This window comes from Ochotona curzoniae, unplaced genomic scaffold (assembly GCF_017591425.1).
Source record: "Ochotona curzoniae isolate NIBS_2020 unplaced genomic scaffold, NIBS_Ocur_1.0 contig_4792, whole genome shotgun sequence".
Taxonomy (NCBI): Eukaryota; Metazoa; Chordata; class Mammalia; order Lagomorpha; family Ochotonidae; genus Ochotona; species Ochotona curzoniae.
The window spans coordinates 6,689,647-6,714,137 of record NW_024466389.1 but is presented as its reverse complement, the minus strand read 5'-3'; the positions used below and the strand labels follow the sequence as shown (position 1 = coordinate 6,714,137).

The window sequence follows — 24,491 nt, the reverse complement described above, 5'->3', positions numbered from 1 at the left end:
GACTGGCGCAGCACCAGCCAGTGCGGCCACTTGGGGAGTGATTCATCGGATGGAAGATCTTCCTCTCTATCTCTCCTCCTCTCTGTACATCTGCCTTTCCAAAAAAAAAAACACACCTAGAAATAGACATCTAATATGATCAGATCCTACAACTACTGGGTATACACCCAAAAGTCTTGAATACAACAAATCAAAGATATACTGTATACTGTGTTTGCAGGGGAACTGTTCCCAACGGCCAAAGCTTGGCACCAACCAAGGCGTACATTATTACAATGGATAAATAAAATGTAGGATCTGTGCACCATGAAAGATGGTTTAAAAATCGATAAGAAAGAATGAAATTCTACAGTTTGCAGCAAAATGGACACAGCTGGAGGATATGATGTGGAATGAAGTAAGCCACACTCAGAAAGACAAACGCCACGTGTGCTCCCTCCTAAGTGGAAGCTAAACTTTACAAAACCAGAAAGTTTTGTGAAACTTTGCTTCCTATCTTTGTCAGACCAGTGACTGAGAGATTTACGTTAATGACCTGTGATTCAAATGTATCATGCGTGAGTGAAATGGCCATCTTTCCATTCAGTTACTACTCACAGTCCCTGTATTTCCACTAAGCTTTAAAGGTCTTTCTACTTTCCACTTGTTAAACTTCTTATTCAGTGAAATATGAAGCCATTTCACTGTGATGTAAGCCTAAAATACTTTATCTCAAAAGCTAAAAAAAAAAAAAGAGTAAGGGGGAAGGAGGGAGTATCATATTAGAAGTATATTTGCAAACCATACTGGATTTGTTTTACAAATATATAAACTTTTAAAGCCAGACAGAGTTATTTGAAGAGTTGGAGAGTTGCAGAGTTGGAGACAGAAACAGAACTTTTCCATCTGCTGGTTTCCTGTCCCAGCAGCTGCCACAGCCGTAAGCAGCAAACCAGCCTGCAGGACCCGGGGAGACCAGGCTGGCGTTCTGGTCCTCGTTCCAGCCTTCCCCAGCCCTGGCTTCCCAAGCCCTGGCTGCTGAGGGCCTCTGGGGGCTGAAGCAGCAGACGGAACACCTCCCTGTCCAGTAGGTACCGACAAGGACCACAGCACAGCCTGCTGCCCACACCTTTCTCATACTACGCCCGCCACGTGCCCCAAGTTACTGCAGGGGACACACACCTGCCTGGACTGACTCACTCCCCGAAGGCAGCAGCAGTCGACAGGGATGAATAAGACACGGGGTCTGTCTGCCCCACACGTAACCACAGTTCCCCAATCCACTGTCCCCAGGCTGGTGGCCCGCCGAGAGCCTTGGTGGTTTTGGTTTTAAATGGACCTGCCATTGGGGCACAGCAGTTAGGCCACTGTCCACGTCGCAGCCCATAAGGGTGCTGGTTCGAATCCCGGCTGCCCTGCTTCCCATCCAGCTCCCTGTTTGCACACCTGGGAAAGCAGCAGAGGTTGGCCCAAGTGCCTGGGCCCCTGCGCCCACGTGGGAGACCCAGATGGACTCCTGACTCCTGGCTTTGACTTGGCCCTCCCCTGGCTGTTGCAGCCCTCTAGGGAATGAACTAACAAATGGAAGAGCTCTCTCTCTTTTTTCTTTTCTCTCTTTCTCTTTCAAGTATATAATAAATAAATCTTTTTTTTTTAAAAAAATGTTTTTTTTTTAAATGCTTTCTCTAGGAGCAGCGATGGGCCATGGGAACGAAGCTGTGCACAAAGTCCCCACTCCCAACAACAGAGGACAAGCCCCCAACAGGCAACAGGGACACAGCCCCACCCAGCAGCAGGAACCCCGGGACCCTGACTCCCCACCCCCGCAGCCTGCCCCTGGGGCACCACTACCTGGATCCAGAATGGGCTTCCGGGTGGAGGAGGAGACGGGGGTGCTCACGGAGCTGCTGTGGGCGTCCAGGCGCGAGCTGAGTGTGGGCACGCTGCAGGGGGTGGAGAGCGAACGGGGTTCGGGCACCATTCTCTTTCGTGACGGTGTGGACATGGCCCCAGCCTGCTGACCTCTGCCCCAAGTCCCTGCCTGGCACACTAGCTGGGTTCCCCACTTTCCAATGGTGCCAGCACAGAGCTGCACATGCTGTCCCCAGGACCCCACCACCCCGCCCTGCTGCTCGCCCACCCCTACCCTGCCACACTGTTTCAAAGACACAGCAGGGGCAGCTCCGTGTCCTGCAGCAGCCAGAGGAGAGAAGGTCCTGGCAGTCACCTGGCAGGTGTGTCACTGTCCTCAGAGGTGGGGCTGCAGGCAGGGTGGCTCCCTGGGGAAGGTGGTTCGGAGGTGGAGCCCCTCTCAGCCACACCTGCAGAGAGTGACAGAGTGCTAGGGTCAGGGCTGGGAGCCTGGTGTCTCCAGGAAGGACATCATGAGCAGGGGCTGGTGACGTCTTAGGGGGTGGGGGTGGCACAGTGGGGCAGTGTGCCCCACGGTCCTGTGGCTGCAGTTGGCCATGGTGATTGAATTCATGCTACAAAAGATACAAGTGCGGGTCAGTGCAGTGACATATCACCCAGGCCTCTGTCTGCGGCCCCGGTATCCCATATTGGTGCCAGTTCAAGTTCCAGCTGTTCTATTTCCATCCAGCTCCCTACTAACTTGCCTGGGAAAGCAGAGGAGGACGGCCCAAGGCCTTGGGACCCTGCACCCACTGGGAGACTCAGAGAGGCTCCAGGCTCCTGGCTTCAGATCAGCTCAGTTCTGGCTGTTATAGTCCAGCAAGGGAGTGAACCAGAGGATAGATGATCTTTGTCTCTGTCTCTCCTTCTCTCTGTAAATCTATACTTCCAATAAAAATAAATACATCTTTAAAAATAAATAAAAAGAATGGCCTTAACCAATCACAAGGCTTTCTTTCTTTCTTTCTTTCTTTTTTTTTTTTTTTACAGTTAGCACGTTCTTAAAAGCAGGTAATATTTTTCATCTTTGCATTTGAACTATAAATTTCTTCTCTGCTTTTTCTGTTACCCGGAGTTTTTAATCACCTTTCCTTTTTTTGTTGAAAGAAAGAATAATGTATGGTGTGGGCAGAGCAGGTCAAGCTGCAGCTTGATATACCTGCTACAAGTGTGCTGGTTCAAGTCCCAGCTATCCTGCTTCTGGGCCTGCCCCATGCAGACGTGCCTGGAAAGCAACAGAAGTTGCTCCAAGAGAGGTGTTTACTCCCTTAATGGCTGGGAGCCTGGTCCCCATGTGGGTACAGGGAGCTGGTTGGGAAGTGGAGCAGCTGGGACTCAAGCTGACACCCCTTTGGGATGCTGGTGTTGCAATCAGCACCTCAACTCACTGTGCCATGATGCTCCCCCCAGCTTTTTTTTTTTTTTTAATAATATACTTTGACCACAGCCCCAGGTTTTTTGGCTCCACTAACCATGACATTTTCTGTAATAATTTTTGCATCTGTTGAGCCCTCCCTGGTCCCGCTCTGCTCTGGCTTTGCTGGAATGCGGCACAGCCCCGGTCTGAGACATCTCCTCCTCCTATCCCAGGACAGCCAGTCCACATTCCACGCCCTCCTCTCCCCTTGCTCTCTCCTTGAGCTAGGCTGTAACTTCACAGAACTTTTTTCTTTTTACCGAATATTTATTTTATATGAAAGCCAGAGTTACAGGGGAGAGACAAAGATCTTCCATCCACTTCTCCATTCCCAGATGGCCACAATGGCCAGTGCTTGGCCAAGCACAAGCCCGGAGCCTGGGGCTCTAGCCCATTCTCCCACGTGGACGCAGGGACCCGTGAACTTTGGGCCAGCATCCGCTGTGTTCCCAGAAGCATCAGCAGGGAGCTGGATTGGAAGTGGAGCAGCTGGGACCAAACCAACACGCTGGCATGGCAGGGTGCTGTCTGAACCAGCTGCACCACAATGTTGACGTTTAAGCAACTTTCAAAAACAAAATAGATAAGCTGTTTAATGTGTGTGAATATTTTCACTGTCCCTTCATAGGTGATTGCAACTCAGCTGGATAAACACGAGGCCCAGAAGCGAGGAGGAGAGGCCATGGTCCAGCGGGGACTGCTCTGGCCTGATGCTCAGGGCCCTGCATCCTGGCTCTGGCATCAGCTCTGTGGAACAAGATTAGGCCACAGCAGGTCAGTATACAGCTGGCATGTGGCCATCACAGGGGCCTAGCCACCCCCCCAAGGCACTTCCCCCTAAGAGATGCACGAATACTTTAAAGAGCTCCTAAGAAATGGAATAGAGCGGCCAGTGCTGTGGAGCCTCGGCCTGCAGTGTCAGCATCACCTCCCACGGGCACGAGTTCCAGCAGCTCCACTTGTGATCCAGCTCCCCGTAAAGGCCTAGGAAGGCAGCGGAGCTCACGTGGGAGACCTGGAAGAAACTTCTGGCTTCAGAGCTGCCCAGCCCTGGATGTTGTGGCCATTTAGGGAGTGAAATAGTGGATGAAGCCGCTCGCTCGCACGCGTTCTCTCTCCCCCCTTCTTTCTCTGTAGCTCTTTCAATAAGTAATTAAATCTTTATAAAATGAATAAAAATAAATAAATAAGTTGTCATCCTTGGTGGGACCTTCTGAGCCGAAGTACCGTGTTTCTCAGTTAGGGGTGCATGGCTGTGAGGCCTGGAGCTGCAGGGACCATCCTGCAAGCCGCAACCAAGGAAGTGACCTGTGACTAGCAGGAGGTGCCCAGCAAGACATTTGTGCTGACTGAGCCTGGCAGGTGCCACTCTGGGAGTGCAGAGTAGCCCCTGTTGAGTTCCCTAACCAACTGTCCAGGCTGACTGCTCCCCCGCCCCCCAACACACACACACACACACACACACACACACACACACCACACACACACACACACACACACACACACACACCCCAGGAGCCGCTTTCCGCCAGTAGAGGCTCCTGCGCCCTCTGCTGGCGAGGCTGAGCATCACGCTCACTGCCATGGAGAAAGGCGCAGGTGCGAAGTCAATGGGTCAGTAACAAGCACCCGCTGGAAGCCGTTTCTTGTCCTCTGATCTCTTACGTTCCATCTCCAGAGCATCCGAGGTTCCCTTTATGGCTGTAACAACTTGCGGGATTGTTCTGTGGACATGTGTTGACGCTTAATTCTCTTGCTGAATGTAGCGCTGCTTGCCACATGCTTTTCTGCTTGTGTACCTGGTTCCTGTCCGGCGCTGGGTGCTCCTTACAAGCTTGAAGCTCTTGGTTGCTCCACAGAATATTCCCATAGGCGGTGGCAAGGGAAGGGGGGAAACTTCTCCACAGTGTGTCAGCCTGGGTTCCAGACCCAGCCCCTGAGCCCAGCTTATGTGCCCCTGGAAGGCAGCAGGCATCAATGGCCTGCATCGTGGGGTCCGGCTACACACACTGGAGACCTGCATGGAGTTCCTGGCTCCCAGTTCCAACCTGGCACAGGTCTAGCCGTGGCATGCATTCTCTCTCTCTCTCTCTCTGCCCTTGTCTCTCAAAGATTACAAAGACATCATCAGCCGCTCTTAGAGACACGCCAAGTACGGATTCTGCTCCTAGTCCAAGCCTGAGCATGCTAACAGCCAGGGTGGAAGATCACAGCCTGGCCAGTCAGTGCAGAGGTTCAGCAGGAAGGGCATAGCGGGTAGGGACGGCTTACCCTGGGGGTCGGTGACTGTCCCTGGGGGACAGGCAGGGCGGGGCTGGCAGCGGGCGCAGGAGTTGGCAACGGACTTGGCACAGTACAAGCCCGGCCGACACTCGCAGATGCGGGAGGAGTTCCAGGAGCAGGGTGCCTTCTCCACAAGGTCATCTGAAGGACATAGAGAAGTGTCATGGCCAGGGCAGGGAGTGCATTTATGGAAAATTCTAGAAAATGAAAAGATTCCACATGGGCCAGTGCAGGTATGTACAGCTCAGCACCCTGGCTTCCTTGGGGGAGGGGAGGAAGCTCAGGGGGCTTCCAGGACCACCCCATCCCGAAGGTTAGGTTTTTTGACCTGCATAGGTGTCTGTAGCTATGGCTGTGTGGCTCCCCCAGGAAGGGCCCAGGTGACCTGGGCACCAAAGGTGTGGGATGAAGCCCCTTGGGCCGCTCGGTCTGGATTTACTGGGGGATGATGGGATCACACAGGTGGCAGTGGGAGATGACCTGTGGCTTTTATGACCAGGTTAAGAATTACAGCTAAGGGTCCTCTGTAGACAAGTCATGACATGTGGGTTGGGGTTCCCACTGGTGAGAACAGGAACAGAATTGAGGGCAGCAGGCGTGGCTGTACATGGCTACAGACTGCACCAGCACGGGTGTGCACTGGCACTGTGGAGTGACTCCAACCCCCCACTGGTACCCATGAGAGCCAGCTGTGTGTAGAACAGGCCAGACTAGGTGCTGACTCCTGCTGAACCACGTGACGGCTGTGTCTGGGAACAAACCAGGTGTCACTGGGCTGCAACACCCGACAAGAATCAGAATGGGTGTGGCCAGTTGAGTCAGGCCACTGTTCTTGCCAGGAGGTAGACAAAGTCAACCAGGGCCAATGACCCACTGATGTGCAAAAGCACTGTCACCGGGAGGAGACTCGAGGGAGGAGCTTGGGAAACTCCTTCAGTGGAAGGCAGCACTTGGAGGTGAGCACAAGCAGCAAGGCGAGGAGCAGCCCAGGCCACGCCAGGTTACAGTACCCACCGGCATACATGTGGGTGAGGTCTCGGGACAGACCAGTCTGGGCCAGCACATAGCACCCACTGGCAGATCTGGGAACCAAGACAGGGGGCAGGAGCAGTCAGATCGGCCCCCAGCCAACCGACTTTCAGGGTGTGGTGGGGTGTGCCTGGGGACCCCTGACCTCAGTTGCAGCCTTAGTCCCTGATTCCAGCCTGCTGTCCCTGCAGACCCCGGGAGGCACTGGGAGCAAGGCAGTGGGTGGGACCCAGAGCTGGTGCTATGCACAAGGGACATGGTGCCACTCATGAGCCCGGCATCCCATATCACAGCATCAGTCCAAGCCCCTAGTCCATCTCCCTGCTCTCCCAGGAGAGCAGTCAGCGAGGGGCTAAGTGCCCATTATACCCATGTGGGAAACCCGGCTGGAGCCCCTGGCACCTGGCTTTGGCCTGGCCTGGCCTGGCTGTTGTAGGCACTTGGGGAATAACCCAACAGGTGGAAAATTCTCTCTTTTTCTGTTACTTTCCCTTTTAAATAACTTTAAAAACGTTTATTTATTTATTTGAAAGGCAAAGTTAGAGAGGAGGAGAAATTTTCCAAGTGTTGGTTCACTTCCCAAGTGGCCGCCCCAGCTGGAATAGCTGATCAGAAGTTAGGAGCCAGGAGCTTCTTTCAAAACTCCCACATGGCAATCCTTGGGTCACCTTCTGCTGCTTTCCCTGGATGGGAAGTGGAGCAACCAGGACTTGAACCAGCAGCCATGTGGGATGTCTGGCAGCAGCTTAACCCAGTGTGCCCTGAGACCCGCCCCATGAATAAATCTTACTTTGTTAAAATTTCTTTGGTTCCTATCACATTGAGACCTCGACTGAACTTCAGCCAGGTATAGCTATTTGGGGAATGAACAAGCAGATGAGAGGGTGTGTGTGTGTGTGTGTGTGCCCCTCTCAAATTAAAAAACGTATATGTTCACTTTGCTGCACAGAAGTTTGAAATGTCTTCAAGAAGCTCGTGGAAAATACACAGTATCAACACACTACACAGCAATCTCCAAACCTCTCGTGCAGCCAAACAAGTTTGTCTTTCAGCTCCATTTTTCCACAACCCTTTGCACACACCTCCATCTGCTTGGAGCCTCGGCAGGCCCGCTCACTGGGGGAAGCAGCGCTAGGACATCCAGCAATGATCCAGCCCATCCCTCCATGGGACAGGCGGCTCAGAGACCCAGCGAGACAAGGCTGGCCCACCCTGCGCTCACAACCTCCCAGGAGGGAGGGCCGGGACAAGGGGCTGGGCGTTGGCAATAGGTGGATACAGCCCTGTGACCGGAAGCCCTCAGGGGCACATGTGGCTGTCTCCCCACCCACAGATGCCCCCACCCCTTGCTGAGATGCCCCAGGCTCCCCACAGGCAGCGCCCAGGCACAGATGGCAGGGCCTCACCATGCAAGCAGCTCACACAGGCCATGCAGCGGCCGGTCCCATCGAGGTAGTAGTCTGGCTGGCACTGCTTCTGGCAGGTGGGAGACCCCTGTGGGCACAGCAGCGCTGGAGACAGCCCTGGAAGGGAGAGTGGAGAAGCTCTGGGCAGGTCGCCCACCCCACCCCAGATTCATAAAGATCCACACCCCTTCCCTGACCACTGTGGGCAGCACCCCAACTCCCCACCTGTCGGATGAGTCCCATCGCACAGAGGGAGGCCTGAGGCTCTGAGAGGCCGGGGTGTCCCAGCCACGTGGAAGAGCATCAGCTACCACCCCGCCCCGGTCGTCCCTTTGTGGCTCCCATGCCCGCTCCGCCCATCCTCTTTGCAGCTGGCAGAACTTGCCCTGTGAGACCAGCAAGAGACAGGAGGGGCATCTGTATAATACTCCACAACAAAACACTGGGGACATGTTGTGGCACAGCCCTTTAAGCCACTGCCTGTGAGTTCACATCCCATATGGGAGCCAGTTCAAGTCCCGGCTGCTCCACTTTCCCATCCAGCTCCCAGCTAATGCACATGGGGAAGCATGGACATGGGCCCTTGGACCCGTGTGGGAGACCCAGACCAGCATCTGGGGAGTGAGCCAGCAGAGGGACCCACTTTCTCTCCTCCAGCCCTTTCAAATAAATAAATTGACATTTAAAAAATCAGCCCCAAGGGCTCCACTCTGGAGCTCCTCTCGCCACTCTGGGCAAAGCCCATAGCACCAAGGCTACCTTCCCTGGTTACCTGTACCTGCCTGTGCCCACACCTGCCCACGGGGCGCCACTGCCCAAGGAGATAACCAGCATCACGCACCCTTACCTGGGCCTGGGTCTGCACTGGGCTGGGTGCTGGGGGAGGGCCAGGTCCTCGGGGGTCCAGAAGCAGCCTCTACGGCAGGTGGGGCAGTCACTCTGGGCAGCGTGGGCCTGGTGGTGTTGGGGGACCTCGGCGTGGGCTGGGCCTGGGGCGTGGTGCCACTAGGGAGGGAGCCAGATGTGGCACTGACAATCCTGCCCCGAAGCCTAGGTCACTCCTGCTCAGGACACCCAGTCCTGGGGTGAAGGCGGCCCCAGGGCCCTGCCACAGCCTCCTGGGACCAGCATCATGTTCCCGGCTGGGTGCCTGGCATAAGGCAGACACACTGCGGAACCCCAGATGACTGTGGCATCGGCAGGGGGTACCCAGAGTCCCAGCACCTGGGGTGAGCCACGTCTCCTGCAATGGGCCCCCACCCCACTGCACCCTGAGGGACGGGCAACCCATCTGAAGGGAGGGGGAAGAAGGGTGAAGGCCAGGGGTCACCTGGTGGGCGCCTTGCAGCCCTCCAGGCTGGCACAGTCAGGGCTGGAGGCTGGCGAAGGCGGTTCACACACAGCGTCCTGGGCCGCGCCTGTGGGGGTGGCGAAAGTGACCATTCAGAGGCCGGCACTGCGGTCACAGCCTGTAACACCCGCCTTCTAAACAGAAGTGCCGACTCGAGTCGCAGCTGCTAACACACCTCGGAAAGCAGCAGCAGACAGCTCAGGTGTTTCGACCCTACAGCCACACGGGAGACCCAGCCCTGTCTGTTGGGGTCATGTGGGGAGGGAACCAGCAGATAGAAAGTTCTCTCTGTGTATATGTGTGCATGTCCCCCTGTGACTGCCTTTCAAATAAACACTTTAAAAAATAAATTAATTTTGGACCCGGTGCAGTAGCCTAGTGGCTAAAGTACCCGCCTTGCATGTGCCGGGATGCCATATGGCTGCCGGTTCTAATCCTGGTGGCCCTGCTTCCCATCCCGCACCCTGCTTGTGGCCTGGGAAAGCAGTCAAGGACGTCCCAAAGCCTTGGGACCCTGCACCCGTGTGGGAGACCAGGATAAAGTTCCAGGCTCCTGACTTTGGATTGGCGCAGCACCAGCCATTGCGGCTGCTTAAGTAAATCAACAAACAGAAGATCTTCCTTTCTGTCTCTCTTCATCTCTATGCATTTGACTTTGCAATAAAAATAAATCTTTCTTCAAAATGCATTTTAAGATATTTATTTGACTCAATATCTGAAATCAGTCAATATCTGAAATCAGTCGCACCAGCAGGTAAGCAGCACTAAGGGTTCATGAGATGGCGTGCCCTTTGCTTCTGAAACTCAGCGAGTCGGCCAGCTCTGGCCACCCAGCCTCTGCTGGGTGCCCTGCGAGGCCCCTGGCCAGGCAGACTGCCCTGGGCAGGGCTGCAGCAAGGAGGGCTGTCTGGCGCCACCGTGTGGTCGTCACGGGAACACAACCCAGACAGCCTCGCAGAGAGGGAGCCGTCTCCATGGGCACCGCACGCTCCAGGCCTCCCTGGAGAGATCAGGCAAGGGGAGGAGGCGCTGGGCCATGGAGCTCACGCTGGGTAGGAATGAAGCCCAACAGAGGGAAGGACAGGCAAAGGCCCAGTGGAAGGAGAGCAGGTGGAAGAACCGAGCTGACCAGCAGACGGGCAGGGCACTGTTGGGGGTGATGATCCTGCACCCCCCAGCTAAAGGCTTTGGACTTGGCATCTCCAGCCAATGCACGGAGACTGGAAGGTGGAGAGGAAACCACAGATCAGGTAGGAGCCGGGTGCCAGGAGGAAGCCTCACCGGCCCCCCGAGTTGTCGCTGTGCCTCCCACTGCCCTGCTGGGGAGCTGAAAGAGCCACCAGCAGCCTTGGGCATGTCAGAAGTGGGGGCTGGGCTGGCTGTGGGGGGAAGGGAGACTGACAACGTTAAACAACCCTCACACTGTGCCACAGGCACCTGCAGAAGTGGGCGTGGTTCACTTTGGCCCTCTATCCTTGTGGGCGCCCAGCTCCCTCGGAGCCCTGCCCACAGCCCTAGCTCTGCATGGCGGGCTCGAACCCACCACTCCCCACACCTGCTTCTGAAAGGCCCTCCTGGTGTCACCCGGCCCAGAAGCTCTGCCGCCCCTAAGGTCAGATATACAAAAACTCAGAGAGCGCTAAGACCCGCCTGAGGTCACACAGCCCATTGGGAAAGAAACTTGTGTGGCCCAGGGCACAAAGTGGGGGCAGGAGCAGTGGGGGTGCTGGATACAAGGTGCACGTGGGCATTGCCAAGGGAGCCCTGACGGCCCAGCAGGATGCAGGCTGCAGGTCAGGGCTGCTGGGGGTGCAGCAGCACAGTCCACATCTGGGTCCTGGGCCGCCAAGGGGGCCTTACCTGGGGACCTGTTGATGGTCCCTGGGGGACAGGCAGGGCGGGGCTGGCAGCGGGCGCAGGAGTTGGCAGCGGACGTGACGCAGTACAAGCCCGGCCGACACTCGCAGATGCGGGAGGAGTTCCAGGAGCAGGGTGCCTTCTCCACAAGGTCATCTGAAGGACACAGAGAGCCGTCCTGGGGTCGAGGCCGGCCCAGGGCCAAGGGCAGGGACGCACTGCCACAGAGGGTGTCAGATGCCCCTGTGGGCCTCTACAGGTCTGGGGTGGCATCTGGACCCTTCTGCTCAGAGCTCGTGAGATAAGGACAGAAAAGCAAGCAGGGTCCAGGAGGCGACCCTCAGCTCGGCCCCACCCAGCCCCCAACCCCGGGGGGTCACAGGGTCCAGCAGGCAACCCTCAGCCCCTCAGCTCCCAACCCCTGGGGGTCGCAGGGTCCAGGAGGCAACCCTCAGCCCGGCCTCACCCAGCCCCCACCCCAGGGGTCACTAGAATGGGCTAACAAATGCATGACTGCCCCAATTTTAAGACAGGCAAAAAAGAGGGTGGAACCTTCGATCTGTGTTCCTAAGTGACAGACGGCATGCAAGAGGCTGCTGGCCGAGCCCCAGATGTGACATACCAGGGTCACCCCCGAGGACCAAGCTGGAGGCCATGGGGGACAGGGGAAGGGGGGCACAGGCGTGCAGGGAGGACAGCGGACGCTAGGGCAGTGAACCCAGCGGTGGGTTGGAAGTGGAACAGCCGGGACCAGAACCAGTCCTCCGGTAGGGCTCTATGGACAATGGCTTCGCTTGCTGTGCCACAGTGCCGGTCCTGATGGAAATGCTGACAGTGGCAGCCGACGGGCCAGCAAGCAGGTGACCAGGGACGCTCTGCCCTCCCACTCGATTTTTCTAGAAGCCTAAAATTGCTCTAAAGAAAAGACACAAAGTCTGTTCATGTTTTTTAACAGGCAAAATTTGAACAGATACCTCACTACAAGTGACAAATAAATGGAAAAACTACGTAAAAGATCTCTGCTCATTAGCCGCAGGGAAATGCAAATTAACGCCACGAGCTGCCTCCTATAACACCAGCATGCCATGTGGGCGCCGGTTCCCAGACAGGCTGCTCCACTTCTGATCCAGCTCCTGTTAACGCACCTGGGACAACAGCGGAAGATGACCCGAGTGCCTGGGCCCCTGCACCCATGTGGGAGACTAGCTAAAACTGGCTCCTGGCTTCAGCCTAGCCCAACCCTGGCCATTGTGCCCACTGGGGGAGTGAACCAGGGGGTAGAGGAATCGTCTTTCTCTCTCCCAGACCATTCACAGGCAGCTGGATAGGAAGTGGAGCAGCCAGGCCTTGGACACGATGCGTGTCAGGTGGCAGTTTTATGACTAGGACAAAAAAGACACCAGCAAGTGTTGACAAGAATGGAGGGAGGCTGGAGTCCTGGGCTGGGGAAGCCAGCAGGGCCAGAGCTCAGCAGGGTAAGGGGGGACCTGCAGTTCTGCTGCTGCGGCTGCACCGGTGAGAGCCGAGAGCCCACGGACACACGGGGACTTGTGTGTGAGCGTGTGTGGCAGCGACAAAGTAAGCACGACTGAGCCACCGTCAACAGAAGGCGGGGAAGCCACACACGGTTCGCCCGTGATGCGGAATCATTCAGCTGCAAAGAGAACGATGGAGTCGCTCCATGTGGACGACAGCGGACACTCTGCTGGGTGACAGGAACAGCCACGGAAGGCCACGTGCCACGTGGCCACAGCCCTGTGAGCAGGGCAGAGTTGTGGAAAATAGAGGAAGGGGGCTGAGGCACCTCTTTAAGGGGAGGTAGAATGTTCTGGAATTAGATAGATGTGGTGACTACGCATCGGAAATATCTCAAAACTGAGCCGTGCACTTTAGACGGACGACCCCCCACGGTGAGCTGACTCACACTCTGTGGATTCTAACCCTGTAGTTTCTACTCCATAGTCAGAGTACTGAATCAACGCATGCCTGCGGCCAGGGCAGCAGAAACGCCCTGAGATGCCATCAGGTGAAAGAGACCCCAAGGCCTGAGACACAGCCCGGGGGGTTCTGCCAGGGAAGGCGGGAGAGGCTCTGGGGCCACAAGGGGGTACAGGTGCAGTGGGGTACAGGAAGAGGGGCAGGGGTCTGGGGAGCCAGTAAGATGAGCCCCATCACCCTCCCCACCTTCACCCCCCAAAGCTGGAAGCCGAGCTGGTGCCCCCAAATGAAACCTGGAGCTCCCTAGCCCCACTACGCAGGGCGGCGGAAGGGGGGAGCTTTCAGTGTCCCATCTGCAAACACCCCCAACCCCCCGCAGTACCACACACAACCCGCGCAGGAGGCCAAGTCCTGCGGCAGGCATTCGGCTGTTTGGGACACCTGCATCCCATGCCTGGGTTCGAGTCCCAGCCTCTCCACTTCCCATTCAGCTTCCATGCCCTGGACGACAGCAGGTGGCAGCTCAAGCTGATGCACCTTGTCATCCCCGGGGGAGCCCAAATGAAGCTCCAGGTTCCTGGCTCCAGCCTGGCCCAAGCCGGGCCGCTATGAACATTTGGGGAATGAGCCCGCAGGTGGAAAAGCACCATCTATCCTCTGGCCTTTCAAATCAATAAAAAGGAATTCTTTTTTTAATTATTACCCTTACAGTCACCTGCCAAGGACAGAGGGAAGGGCGCCAGCTGCTGGCTCTAATGCTCAGTGTGAGACGCCCACGGGCCATGCCTACAGAGCTCTGCGGAAAATTTGTCCAGGAAATAGCCCAGCTGCCCATGTTCTGGGGAGTGAGCCAGCTGGTGGAAGATCTCTCTCTCTCTCCTTTCTTTGTAGCTCTGCCTTTTAAAGATATACATAAATCTTAAAAAAAAAAGAACCATACCAACTCTGGTTTCCAATATTCAGATTGGGAGGTGTCAAATAAATTCCCCCCAACATACACAGCTCCATCCCCTTCCTGATTTCTTTGCTCACACACGTCGTCACAGCATGAGACACTGACATTCGGAGCAACACCAAGTCCCTAGGCAGACCTGACTGGGGCCTAACCCCGAGCCGACCGCCCACAGCTCCTCTGCTCCTGATGGCTCACTTTGCTGCCTCACCGCCTTGCTCGGCATCCGTCTCCCTGTGCGCTTTTCAAGGACTCACCATGTTTATACGTCCTGAGTCCTTGAACTCTCAGACGTGAGCATGTTCAGGATCTTGAACTCAGATGACACAAACAGTGCTCATATGGGATGCCAGCACCACAGACAGCAGCTTTACCCACTACACCACAGTGCCAGGACCTGAGCGAATGTCCTAAGCGCTTGGCCAACCACTTCAGAATGGCAATGTATTGTGGACAGCACTAAAATTATTCCATTTAGGACCCAGCATGATGGCTCAACTGGCTAATCCTCCACCTTCAAGAGCTGGGATCCCATATAGGCACCTATTCATGTGCTAGCTTCTCCACTTCCAATCCAGCTCCCTGCTTGTAGCCTGGGAAAACAGCGGAGGATGGCCTAGAGTGTGGGGACCTTGCACTCATGTGGGAGACCTGGATGAAGCTCCTGGCTCCTGGCCCTCAGCTCCTGGCCCTAAGCTCTTGTGGCCAGCTGGCAAGTAATCATCATTGTCCCTCTCTGTATTTCTCTAGATATAATTGTTTCAAATAAAATTTTAAAATTTTTCTTTAAAAGGATACCAGTTAAGAATGCCCAGGGTCCACATTTCAGTCTTAGCTTGACTCACAACTTGGCCCAAGTTCCAATTTCCCACCGTTTGGACACTGGAAAGCAGCAGTAAAGGCCTATGGAGCTGCGTCCTTGTAGCTACGGGGAGGCCTGGAGGGAATCCGAGGCTCCAGTTTTTTGGCCTAGCCCAGTACCGAGCACTGCGGGCGTTTGCTGAGCGAACCAGCAGGTGGAGTGGTCACTCCTTCTTTGCAGATGTGGCATTCTGTCTGGTTACCACCCCCCTTCCTCCACCAAGCTGCAGAAATACTGTCGGTCAACCAAGGACAAGCTAGGCTGCTGGAGATGGCCGGCTTGGCACGGCGGCCCCAGCTTTCTTCCCCACACGTCTCTGTATTGATTGGATTTTTTAAAATGACAAACATACATGATTCTCCTCTAAGAAGGAAACAGCCATTCCTTTGAAAGATGTAAAAAATGCACCAAAGAAATGTTAATATAAAGAAAGAGGGAGGGCCCGGCGTGGTGGCGCAGTGGTTAAGGTCCTCGCCTTGCATGCCCAGGATCCCATATGGGCGCGGTTCTAATCCCGGCAGCCCTGCTTCCCTTCCAGCTTCCTGCTTGTGGCCTAGGAAAGCAGTCGAGGACGGCCCAAAGCTTTGGGACCCTGCACCCACGTGGGAGACCTGGAAGAGGCTCCTGGCTTCGGATTGGCATAGTATCGGCCATTGCGCTCACTTGGGGAGTGAATCATCGGACGGAAGATCTTCCTCTCTGTCTCTCCTCTCTGTATGTCCACCTTTCCAATAAAAAAATAATAAAAATAAATCTTTAAAAAAAAAAAGAGGGAAAGGCAATATTTACACCAAGGAACCACGGAATGAAGAGAAAAAGAATTGTAAGGAACTAAAAGTTGTATTTCATGTGGATAAAACACTAAAGAAAAAACTAGTATTCGTGAACGTTCATGTGCCTAATCACATAGTCTAGACACAGATGCAAAGACGGAGAAGCACAGTGGTCAGTAGGACTCTGACACATCATCACCCTCGAACAAAGTAACGGTGATGAAGTTAAACACCACGATTACTGTCTGATCTAAGACACAGATAACCTTGCACACAACAAATAGACCACACATCTTATAAAAAAACAAAAAAATAAAACACTGACTTGGGTCTGGCACGGTAGTGTAGCGGCTAAAGTCCTCGCCTTGAACGCACTGGGGTCTCATGTGGGCACCAGTTCTAATCCCAGCAGCTCCACTTTCCATCCAGCTCCCTGCCTGTGGCCTGGGAAAGCAGTCGGGGATGGCCCAAAGTTTTGGGACCCTGCACCCACATAGCAGACCTGGAAAGAAGTTCCTGGCTTCTGGCTTCAGATTGGCTCAGCTCCAGCCGTTGCAGCCACTTGGGGAATGAACCATTGGACAGAAGATCTTGCTCTCTGTCTCTCCTCCTCTTTGTATATCTGACTTTCCAATAAAAATACATAAATCTTAAAAAAAAAAAACCACTGACCATTCTAAAAAGGTGACCACTTATTAGACCAGAAGATCTTGACAAATTTCCCCCACCATGTCCCCTGAAAACGCACATAAAATCAAGACAAATGACAGATGATCCTACAGAGCATGCTCAGTAACCACAGTCAGAAATTAGAAAATTAATGAGGCCAGCGTTGTGGTATAGCAGCGTAAACTGCCACTTGCAGCGCTGGTAACCCATAGTAAGCACCACCTTATGTCCCAGCAGCAGAGAATGGTCCAGGTGCTTGGGCTTCTGCCACATGGGAGACCCGGATGGAGCTCCGGGTTCCCAGCTGCAGGCTGGCCCAGCCCTGGCCTGTTGTGGCCAGTTGGAAAAGTGAACCAGTGGATGGAAGATCTCTGTCTCTCTCCTTTTGTAACTCTGCCTTTCAAATAAATAAAATAATTTTTAAAAAAAGATGCTAACCACAAAAGCACTCTTGAAGGAATTTTCCTGAGAGCACTGCGGCCTCAGGGAGAGAGCACACACAACTTGCAGGTCAAGCCATCGACTTGGACTCCAGCTCTGCCGGTGCGTCGACTCGGCTGCTTTGCAAAGCCCCTCAGCCTCACAGACTCCCCCATTCCCTACTAGGAGCCAGGGCGATGAAAGACATCTGCCACCCACCATTCCCCAGGACCGTGGCAGAGGCTGTGGTCAGCGTATAGAGCCCTCTTCCACAAGCACGCTGGGTCTCTTGGTGCACAGATGCAACTGACTCACACCCGGAGAAGAGACCCCAGGCGTCAGGTACCCTACTCTCCCCTTCCGGGTCCATCCCTCTTCTCCCCACCCCTGGAGGGGGCGCTTACCTGTAGAGCAGCTCACACAGGCTACGCAGCGGCCAGCCTCGTTCAGGTAGTAATCGGGTTCACAGTACTTCCTGCAGCCCTTGAGCCCCTGCGGGCACGGCTGCATCGGGACCAGCCCTGGGGAGGCAGCAGAGAAGGGAAGTGGGCGCTGAGGCACAGCGGACGCTCCTGGCATCCTATCCCCCAGGGCCCTGCAATCGCAGCCACTCCACTTCTAATCCAGCTCCCTTCTTCCGGAGCCTGGGGGGCAGCCAGTGATGGCGCAAGTTCCTGCCACTCATGTGGGAGACCCGGGGGGAGTTTCCGGTTCCTGGCTTCAGCCTGGCCAGGTCCCAGCTACTGCAGCCACAGAGGGCCTGAGCCAATAGATATGTCTGTCTGGGTGTGTCACTCTGCCTTAGAAATAGACAAATTCTTAAACGGGAAAAAAGTAGTAACAAGAAAGTCCAGGCCTGGTTCTCACCCTGACGCACCTGCAGCTCCACCTGCCATCCCAGACACGTGAGTTACCAGAGAAGTCATCAGAAAGTTCATGGAAAAACTTTGTTTCTCTGGCTGCAAGGAACTTTGAAATTCATGCAAAAGTGTTATCATTACACTCATTTTACACAAATTTCTGCAAACTCCCTTGTAGGCATAGATTTCGAATTTTTTGGCATCAGAATGAAACTCATTCAATTTCATGAACATTTTGAAGTGCCTGATAGATGGCTCTTCCAGAAGCAGCAGTTTTGTTCACAATCACCCAGCGGTGGGACAAGCGGCACAAGTCTGGACGCCCAGCGCTGCCACCTGCCTGCCTTTAGCAAGACACAGAGAATGACCTAATCATGTAATGAGGTTAATAAGGAGACTCACTTCTCAGAGCTGTGTCAAGGACTGACAGGACCAGGAGAATGCACGGTGTGACCCCGCGGCAGCCCAGCACCTGCAGGCACTGCACTGGGCTTGTGCTGCACTGGGCTGGCACTGGACTATGCCAGCACTGCATACACTGGGCAGATACTGCACTGGCTGACGCAGCACTGGGCTGGCACTGCATGCACTGGGCAGGTACTGCACTGGGCTGACGCAGCACTGGGCTGGCACTGCACTGGGCTGGCACTGGACTATGCCAGCACTGCACGCACTGGGCTGACGCAGCACTGGGCTGGCACTACACTGGGCTTGTGCTGCACTGGGCTGGCACTGCACTGGGGAGGTACTGCACTGGGCTGGCACTGCACTGAGCTGGCACTGCACTGGGCTGGCACTGCATGTACTGGGCAGGTACTGCACTGGGCTGGCACCTTCTCAGCAGTGGCCTTGTTTCCCCATGGGCACTGAGGGAACCACAGGGTGTACAAGCCAGGAGGAAGCACACCTCTTAGCTCCCGTCGTCGGAGGGAGACTTACAAGCTGTGCGGAAGCAGGGCACAAAAGGGGACTGAGATCCTGGCTGGCTGCCAGGGCTCTGCTGCCCCAACCTCTTTTTTCTGTTTATTTGTTTGCTGTTGTTGTTTGTTTGTTTGTGCCACACCCTCTTGCTGTCCTCTGGGAGGAGCCAGTGAGCCAGGCAGGTCAATCAGAACAAGCCACCTTCCTCACCACCGTGATGAGCTCCGCGTGGGCACATGACCCACGCGTGCCAGTCAATGAGCTTCGTCTGTGAGATTCTCTTTCCTGCACGACTGCGGGGTGAAAGGCTGGTTTGAACCCAGAGCCGCTGTTGGTTACAGCAGCCCAGGACGCCACACCCGGAGTCCCCGGCCCTGCCTGTACGGCTCCTGGCTTCAGCCTTCACAGACCTGGCTGTTCATTTGTGGAATGAACTAACAATTAGACTAACTCTCCAATGAGATGAACTAACTCTGTCTCTCTCATGGGATGTTGGCAGTGCAGCTGGAGGCTTAACCTACTGCACTATAAGCTGACCACCCCCCCCAATAAATAAATCTTAATGGAGAAAAGATGGTCTCAATGCAGTTACATCTCAGGACGCCCAGTTCTGTAGGGATGGCTCAAGCGGCTGAACTCATTGCTAACACAGCACCTTGATCTTGAAGGAAATTACATAGAGCAAAAGAGTTTATCTTTAATCTTTAACTTCCATTGCCCTACAAACTCATCTTTAGAGATGGAACCTTTAAGAAGTAATCTAGTTAAAGTGAAGTTGGTGGGCTGGGCCTGAACCAGCAACACCGGAGTCCTCACGAGATGGGGGACTTGGACACAGATGGACAGGGAGCCCAGGGGGCTCCTGCTGCCACGAGCCAGAAACCACCAGGAGCCAGGGAGGGGCCAGTCCTTCCCGCAGCCCAGCCCACACCTGGACCTGGGGTGTGCGGTCTGGAAACTCGGTGTTCCTTCCCCACCTGGGGAGGCCAGGCAGAGGGCTGGAGGGAGAAGAGGCTGCAGCAGACACTGCAGGGCCCACAGAGGCAGGTGCCAAGGGGCCAAACACCGGCCCAGGGCAGTCCCGGCCTGGGGTGCCCAGAACAGAATGGAACCCTCGAGCCACAGATGCTTTCCTCTGTTTGAAATTGGGGGCGCTGGAAGGTGCTTTTCTGTAGAGACGTACAGACAGGGAGTTGGGGATGCCATGGGCCAACCCAACTTGGGCAAGGAGTCGGGAGGGCATGGGGCCACTATGCAGAAAGAACATCACAGATGGAACAGGCTGGGGCACGCTGAGCTTGTCTGTGTCACCAGCTCTGTGGCGGGCACGCAGCAGCTGGGTCAGCGTGAGCCGCAGCTGCCCCTACAAGGCAGAGAAAGCTCCCCGATGCTGAGGGTACGTGAGCCACAGGCAGGGGAGCAGCTGGCAGGCACTGAGGCTGGCTGAGGGAGGAACCCCGGGACCCACAGAGCCTGTGGGTCCTAAAGGTCTCCCAACTTCCTTCCTCCATCGCCCGCCCACGTGTGCACCCCGCCACCCGGCTGAGAAGACAAATGTCAGAAATTTCCCTCCCAAGGTGAAGGAGGGTTTTTGGGGGGGTTTTCACTTCCCTCTGGCTTGCCCAGAAGCCCCCAGTCAATAAAACTCCTGCAAAAGCCCCGCCCTGCCTCATCAGCATGGGTGTGGCCTTCAAGAGAAAAGTGGGGGAAGGGAGCCCCTACCCTAAGCCACAGTTTCTCTACAGAGGAGTGGAGGGGCTGGGAGGGGGGCGTCCCTCTCTCTGCACCCCCCCCTTCCCGCTCCCTGGCCAGGCCTGGCCACACTGGGGCCAGCAGAAGACAGGAGAGAAGTGTCCTTCTTGCTCTCCATGGAGTCACAGTGGCCACACCACTGCAGGCACCATGGGGGGGAGGTGACAACCATGACCAGGGTACCCCAGGGGAAGCCATGTGGGAGCTTGTTCAAGCAATGGGACAGGAAGGAGGACTCCCTGCAGGAATGGGGGTTGGGGGTTCAGCAGGGAGAATGATAAAGGGAGAGTACCCAGGGTAGGGAGTGGGGACCTCAGGTAGAGAGCGTGGGGGAACCTCAGGTGTTGGGGGAACCTCAGGTTGGGGGGCAGGAGGAACCTCAGCTGGAGGGGTACCTCAGTTGGGGAGCGGGAAGACTTCAGGTTGGGGGGGCACATCTGCAGGCCTGAAGACTTGCAAGCACACAGGAGGTGCAGATGACACCAAGTCCAGACATTCCCACAGAAAAGCTGGAAAAGAACTGGAAAGGCCCAGGTGCCTCACCGTCCTCAGGAGACACTAGGCAGTTACCCGTCAGAAGACTGGAGGCATAGCTAGCAAGTGGGCAGACAGACGGAGGGACTGACACATGCATGAGCAGGCGAGTGAGAGGACAGATGAGAGGGATGGGAGAGTTCAGGGCGGGGGAGGAGGGATGGTGGCCGGGTGGGGAGATGGGAGGAGAACAATGCTATGCACTGAACTGTGGGTCCCAGCACTGCCATGTTCTGAGACCTTGACCCTGCATGACACATCTGGAGACAGGACGTTGACAAGACATTTAACTAATGTCTCCCAGGATCAGTGGTATCCTTTTCCAAAGAAGGGGAGAGAATGGGAAGGGGGTATCCCGGGAAGGCCACCATAAGCCCTGCAAAAGCCTTTACAGGAAACCTGGCTGGGGACCTCGTGGCGTCCAGGACGGCAACGATGTGGACTCTTGCTTCTGGTCCCGTCTACGGCGTCTTGTTACGGCAGCCACAGCTGACTAGGCTAGTCAGAAGATGGACGGACTGGGGTAGACAAGGACCAGGGGAAGGAGCAGGGGCAGGTGCATGGCAGGGAAGAGGGGTGGGCTGCAGCCCCAGCACCGGAGGTAGCCAGGTAGCCATGACCCTTCACCCCAACTCTATGGGAAGCAGAAAGTGGGAGGGAGAAAGTCCAGCCCCGTCCTGCTGTCCCTTCCTCAGTGACCATTCTGAATCATTTCGGGAAACAAAAAACTGCCAAAGCATCGCCTTCTTTCCTCAAACCTTTCCAGCCTTGTCCCTGGGTGCCCTGAGCCCGGGCTGAGTGGCACGCACAGCAGGGGTGCGGTGGCCACAGGGCTGGGTCACCTGCCCAATACTCCCTCCGTGACCCACCCTGACAGTGGGCACGGGCACCTCCTCCATCAGGAAGCCCTCCAGACAGTGCTGACCATGCGAGGGGCAACCACGAAGCCCACACGACTTCCCCCGCCCTCTGCTGGCGGCCCCGTGGCTTGGAGCCCACAGCCTTCCCACTACCTGGCTGTCCCACTCCAAGTACCCACCTCCTCAGACCTTATGGGCAAGAGAAGAGCCACGCCCACCCTCGCTCCAGCAGGATTTCTGGGTGCTCTTCCAGGCACCACTCACTGCCCCCAGAGGAAACTCATGGTGCAGGTTACCCCATGATCTAGATGTGTTCTGGGGTGCGGCAGCTGCCCATCTGTGCGCCCATCTGCCACAGGCCCTGAAGGTCCACTGGGCTGTTCCCGCAACCCTGGCTTTAGGGTGTGCACCAGTTCCAGCTGGTTCTGTGACTCCAGGCAAGTGACCTAAGCTTGCTGAGCCCAACATCTTCCTGGGCAACATGAGAACAGAGTGAGCATGGCAGCCATCCCTGCTGGGCATACAGGAAGTGCCCAATAAGGGGCAGCTCTGAGTTACAGAAGGTGCTCAAACGATGCAGTGGCAGCAGAGCAGTCCTCTGATGTCACCAGCATACCTCCCCCCTTGCTGTGTCTTATAGTCTGAGGACAGAGAGCCCCACCCAGAACCCCAGCCCAGGCAGGGCCTCTACTCACCTGAGGGGCAGCGGTAGCAGCAGCTCTCAGCAGCCTTGTCATAGTAGAATCCGAGGTCTTCGGCGCAGAGGTCCCTAGGGGCGCGATCCTGGAGGGTCAGAGACGGTGGTGAGACTGGGCCTCTTCGCCCAGTCCAGTCCCAGGGGCCCGGTCACAGCCATAGCTGGACCTGAGACCAAGGTCACGCTCCAGAAGTCAGGACAAGGGGTAGGCAAATGGCACAGGTGTGAAGACACCAAGCCAGACACCCAAGGCTGCATCAGAGTGTCTGGGTCCAAGGCTGACCGCGCTTCTGAGTCCAGTGTCCTGTCAGTGCACCCCCTGGGAGGCCGCAGGCTCAGTCCTGCAACATGGGAGACCAAACTGGATCTGCAACTCCTGGCTTCCTCATGGCCGCCTCGTGTCCCCAAGTTGTCCCCTTCTCTGAACCTCAGGCAGGCAGGATCACATTTAACACATGTGCCAAGGGTACCACATCACCCCAAAGCCATCCTACCAAAGTTCACACTCTGAACCAAATCAAGGCGAAACAAGTTGTCCAAATGTGTGTGTGGAGGATGAGAAAGAGCTGGGGAACATTCCAGAGAAAAGGAACGAGATACAGAGGCTGAAGGGCATGTCTGCACTGATGGTGCATCAGTGTGGGAGAGGGGACCCACTGGGATTATAGTGGTGAGATCGGGCTGTGGGTTTGATCCTCAGTCAAGTGAGCAACATTGAGTGTCTGCATTCAACGAGTTACATAAGAGAGGCCCCTTGTAGAAGAAACAGGCTGAACCATTTCAGGGAGAAGGATTAAATGCCTGCAACTAACCTGCAAATGACTCCACACAAGAGAACTAATATCCATACCAATATGAGAACTAATATCCATACCATCCACGCATATGTGGGGGAACCCAAACTTCCAAGACTCAGCAGGTGTCAGTACATACCCTGTAGTGGCCACCAGAGGGGGCTCTATCTCACTGTCCAAAGGCCAATGGACATCTCAGAATGCTGAGTCCCAGGAAACCGCGTTAGGGGCAGGAGGGTCTGGGGACCCCATTTTCCATGTAGCACTTCTCTAGTCACGCCACTGAGGGGCTGGCCCTGGGTCTCCCCAGCTATTCCCAGAGGTGTGGGTGGGGACCCAGTTCAGTCCCTTCCCAGATGTCCCCAGGCCCCCGTGGCTGGCCTTTCCCAGCAGTCGCTGCATAGGTTTTGTGGCCTATGATGTCATTGCCTCACTAGAGCTCAGAAAAGGGGGTCGAGTCGATGCACATGCATTGCTGTCATAGAAACAGCAGTTTCTGAAGTCAGCAGCCCCAGCAGACCCTGTGACCATGTGGCAAAAGGCAAGGGCCCACCAAGGCCCGGACATCACGTGGGGTTGAGATTTGAGGCCTGGGTGGGTGTTGTTATCTGCAGGATGGACGCCCACAATCCACACTGGGGGACTGCTCTAAGACCCAAGTTCTCTGCTCCCCATCCAGCTTCCTGCTAAGTTGCCTCAGCAGGTGGCATAGGTCAGCTCAAGTACCTACGTTCCTGCAACCCACAGGGGGGACCCAGACAGAGTTCCGGTCCCCTAGCTTCAGTCTGGCTGAGCTCTTGTCCCCCCAGGGCACCCCGGCCTGTCGGCTAGAGAAGCTCTGCCATAGGCTGCCCTGTCTATGGTCCAGGCCCTGCCCCCTGCTGCCTCGCCCATCTGCCACACTGCCCGCTTACAACCCACCTCTATCCCAGCTCCTGGCAGAGAAGGAGGCCGCTTCAAGAGGGAAAGAGGGGATTAGGGGTGGGTGTCGCTCCGGGCCCTGCCTGGGAAGGAAGGCGGGAAGGAAGAGCAGAGTGGGAGGGGGAAGCCCGAGAGTGGAGATGCGGCTGTTGGGCGGGGATCCCCAGCCGGCGGTAGGCCCAGTGAGGTGTCCACGGGATGTTGAGCCTGCAGCCAGTACCGGTGGCCTCACGGTCGAGAGGGAGAGGCCCAAGCCCGAGCCTGTCTGGGCTATTCTCAGGTAGCTTGGCTTTCCCTGTGAG

General features: G+C 55.7%; 1 protein-coding gene across 1 annotated transcript in view; it reads right to left on the bottom strand.

The window, feature by feature from the left end:
• The window catches only part of TNFRSF8 (TNF receptor superfamily member 8), a 36,003-nt gene extending 13,476 nt beyond the window's left edge, over positions 1 to 22,527 (bottom strand). The window contains exons 1-9 of the mRNA XM_040987602.1: positions 22,473 to 22,527; positions 17,255 to 17,371; positions 11,240 to 11,392; positions 9,359 to 9,446; positions 8,882 to 9,033; positions 8,029 to 8,145; positions 5,582 to 5,734; positions 2,207 to 2,300; positions 1,831 to 1,922 (exon numbers count right to left, since the gene is read on the bottom strand). Coding sequence (XP_040843536.1) covers positions 1,831 to 1,922; positions 2,207 to 2,300; positions 5,582 to 5,734; positions 8,029 to 8,145; positions 8,882 to 9,033; positions 9,359 to 9,446; positions 11,240 to 11,392; positions 17,255 to 17,360 — 955 coding nt within the window. The 5' untranslated portion in view covers positions 17,361 to 17,371; positions 22,473 to 22,527. The remainder of the gene's footprint in view (positions 1 to 1,830; positions 1,923 to 2,206; positions 2,301 to 5,581; positions 5,735 to 8,028; positions 8,146 to 8,881; positions 9,034 to 9,358; positions 9,447 to 11,239; positions 11,393 to 17,254; positions 17,372 to 22,472) is intronic.
• Between the last annotated feature and the right edge of the window lie 1,964 nt (positions 22,528 to 24,491).